Here is a 3,279-nt window from a genome sequence, read left to right as displayed (position 1 = left end):
ATTTCAAATAGTGCATGGGAGTACTTGATATACCTAACCTAATCTAACTATTTTATGTAACTTCCCTGTAAGTAACTGTCAGTTTTCATATCTTAAATGTGATAATTAATTGTAAACAAAAAAAAAAATTATTTATGCGATCTATAAAAAGTATGTTTTCTTTGCCGTTGATGGGAAGGTAACCTAATTAGATAACTTATATTCTCTGTCGATTTGTCCTTTCTCTAAAGTTTTAACCTAAATGTTGCATAGTTAACCACAAAATTACACGAACATATGTTAAAAACTCATATTCTGCAAAAATAAACGAGTCGTAGACAAAAAAAACTTGGCAAAAGAAAAAATAAATCAACTGAAAACCAACTGTCAATCAAGTTCATTAAAAACTCACCTTGTTTCATACAGCTGTAATGGAAAATAATTATGGATTCAGTCTACAGATTTTCGACGTATTGAAGTTCGAACCGCATATTCTTCAGTTCTTGGTTAAAAAAAAATCGAGAAGTTGACTTTCGTGGGTCAATGCATTCATGCTTTTGATGGAAAAAGTCAAAAATTATTTTTTAATTATCTTCCTTCACAAATTACAGTTATCCTTCAATATATATATATATATATATATATGTCTGTCTAGTCTTAACTAATTCTCTGATAGTTTAATGTAATTAGTTTTCCAATCCTCGAGTCGTGAAAATGTAGAATTAGAATTGTGTGTTGATCGCAGCCCATATACACATCACGGGTTTTCTCGCATACAGTTTTTGTATTGGCTCTTACATTAATTAATTTATCAGTGATCATGCATTAGGAAGGGGACACATTATTATATAATTGTGAACTTTGAATGCTTTATAAGCTTTTTGAAAATATATTGACAAAAGTCACCAAACCCATAAGCAACCTATAATAGTTGTGTAGTTGAGCAAAACTATCATTGGTGAGTTTGTTCACCCATACCCTAACAATATCAAATCGAAGCCCTAATTAATTACTCATACCTACACTCTATACCACAAAAATAGGATTCTATAATTATATACACGCACGTACACTTGTCAAAGCGTATCATAATTTTAAAAAATTACTAAAAAATCAACGAATAACGTGATATAGTAATAGTTATTATGGTAGTTAACTGAAAATAGTTCAACTTAATCGTGAAAAGTGGAATGACATGAGTTTTCATGTTTTTATAATGACATAAAATATAAAATAACCGAACATAAATAACCTTTTCACATAACTTCGTAATTGAGATAAAAGTCAAGAGACCCGCAGAATAGCGAAATCACTGTCATTTTGCCGTTATACAGTAGCCTATGACTAATAAGTAAATAATCGTCTATAAGCCATCATCTCCCTTGAACCGACATACAAAACCCTAATTAAGATATTCATAACATATAGTATGCAATTAATAGCCACGAGAATAAGATAAAACGAGGAGGCAACATCCCATGCTTACTTTGTGACTTCGTTTACACGAATTTCTAATACATAATGTTTTAAAATTTGATCTCTCTCTTTTTGGGTGTTTTGAAATAATTTGTATAAATGGTTCATGCTCGGACATTGAAAAACTGTGGGTCATTTAGTCATAGATCTCTCTCTGTCTTCCTCTTCTCCTTAGGCTCCTCAACTAAACGTCTTTAATGCTCTTGAAAATTTACCGTTCAAACACTTTTTTCTTCTTCTCTATATATTGAGATTTACTAATATATAAAGTCTCCAACCACCTAGCTACCAGCCTAGAGCAGGAACATTAATGGTAGTGCACACCATCTCATGCTTCACATACCCTAAAGCTCTTCACTCCTCTAGTTTATGAGAGATCTAGAGAGATAAAACCATATAGAGAAATAGAGATCTACAGAGAAAAATCCATTGTGGGGAAAGAAAACAAAACACAGTCTGTCGTTCATAATTGCTCTTTCTATAAATCTTCTCTCTTGTGCTCTTTCATTCATCTCTTATAGAACCATTCTCTCTCTCTCTCTCTCTTGAAACTTCATCACTCTTTTTGGAAATTTTCTTATCTTTTTCACCACCTGGGCCGTCTCTATTTCCATCAACTTCTCAATTTTTGTGCCATAACGTTTTTTCTCTGAGGGAAAAGGAATCACAAAACATTTTTTCCCGGAAAATCATGGATATATCCACTGCTCTAATGATTCTTACAGCCATCACGGCGTATTTGTTATGGCTCACATTCATATCTCGTTGTCTTAAAGGTCCACGTGTTTGGCCTATATTGGGTAGTCTCCCTGGTCTCATAGAGAATTGTGAGCGAATGCACGACTGGATCTCCGACAACCTCCGTGCTTGCTCCGGTACGTATCAGACATGCATCTGCGCCATTCCGTTTCTAGCCAAGAAACAAGGTCTCGTGACGGTCACTTGCGATCCAAGAAACCTCGAGCATATTCTCAAGAACCGCTTTGATAATTACCCTAAAGGTCCAACGTGGCAAGCCGTTTTCCATGACCTTCTCGGTCAAGGAATCTTCAACTCCGACGGTGACACGTGGCTTTTCCAGCGTAAGACCGCCGCCTTGGAGTTCACCACGAGGACTCTCCGTCAAGCAATGGCTCGTTGGGTTAACCGGGCGATCAAGCTTCGGTTTTTACCTATTCTTGAAACGTCTCGGCTCGCCTCTGAGCCGATTGATCTTCAAGATTTGCTACTTCGGCTTACGTTTGATAACATATGCGGCTTGACTTTCGGGAAAGATCCGCGGACTTGCGCACCAGGTCTTCCGGTGAACACATTCGCGGTGGCTTTCGATCGAGCCACGGAGGCTTCACTACAAAGGTTTATATTGCCGGAGATTTTATGGAAGTTCAAGAGATGGCTCCGTCTCGGCTTAGAAGTCAGCTTGACCCGAAGCTTGGTCCAGGTGGATAATTATTTGTCTGAGATTATCACGACACGTAAGCAAGATTTGATGACTCAGCACAGTGACGGGAAACAACACGACGACCTCTTGTCGCGTTTCATCAAGAAGAAGGAATCTTACTCCGACGAGATCCTCCAGCGCGTGGCGCTCAACTTCATCCTAGCTGGACGTGACACGTCATCAGTCGCGCTGAGCTGGTTTTTCTGGTTGATTACGCAGCACCCGACCATAGAGTACAAAATCCTCCGCGAGATCTGCGCCGTTCTGATCGAGACACGTGGCGATGACGTGGCGTCATGGACGGACGAGCCGTTGTCGTGTGAGGAGCTTGATCGTTTGGTTTATCTAAAAGCGGCGTTATCGGAGACGCTGAGGCTTTACCC

The 3,279-nt window shown here is 38.3% G+C and overlaps 1 protein-coding gene across 2 annotated transcripts in view; it reads left to right on the top strand.

Annotated features, from left to right (window-relative positions):
• The window catches only part of LOC104783172 (cytochrome P450 86A8-like), a 3,853-nt gene continuing 2,137 nt past the window's right edge, over positions 1,564 to 3,279 (top strand). The window contains exon 1 of one of the 2 annotated variants that reach the window (XM_010508288.2): positions 1,564 to 2,157. In XM_010508288.2, the coding sequence (XP_010506590.1) occupies positions 2,147 to 2,157 (11 nt within the window). In that variant the 5' untranslated portion in view covers positions 1,564 to 2,146. Of the gene's footprint in view, positions 3,271 to 3,279 lie in introns of both variants that reach the window. The other variant, XM_010508289.2, reaches the window with a different exon arrangement.

Source organism: Camelina sativa, chromosome 4 (genome assembly GCF_000633955.1).
Source record: "Camelina sativa cultivar DH55 chromosome 4, Cs, whole genome shotgun sequence".
Lineage (NCBI taxonomy): Eukaryota > Viridiplantae > Streptophyta > Magnoliopsida > Brassicales > Brassicaceae > Camelina > Camelina sativa.
Note: the sequence above shows the minus strand (reverse complement) of the source record. Positions and strands in the feature narration are given on the sequence as shown.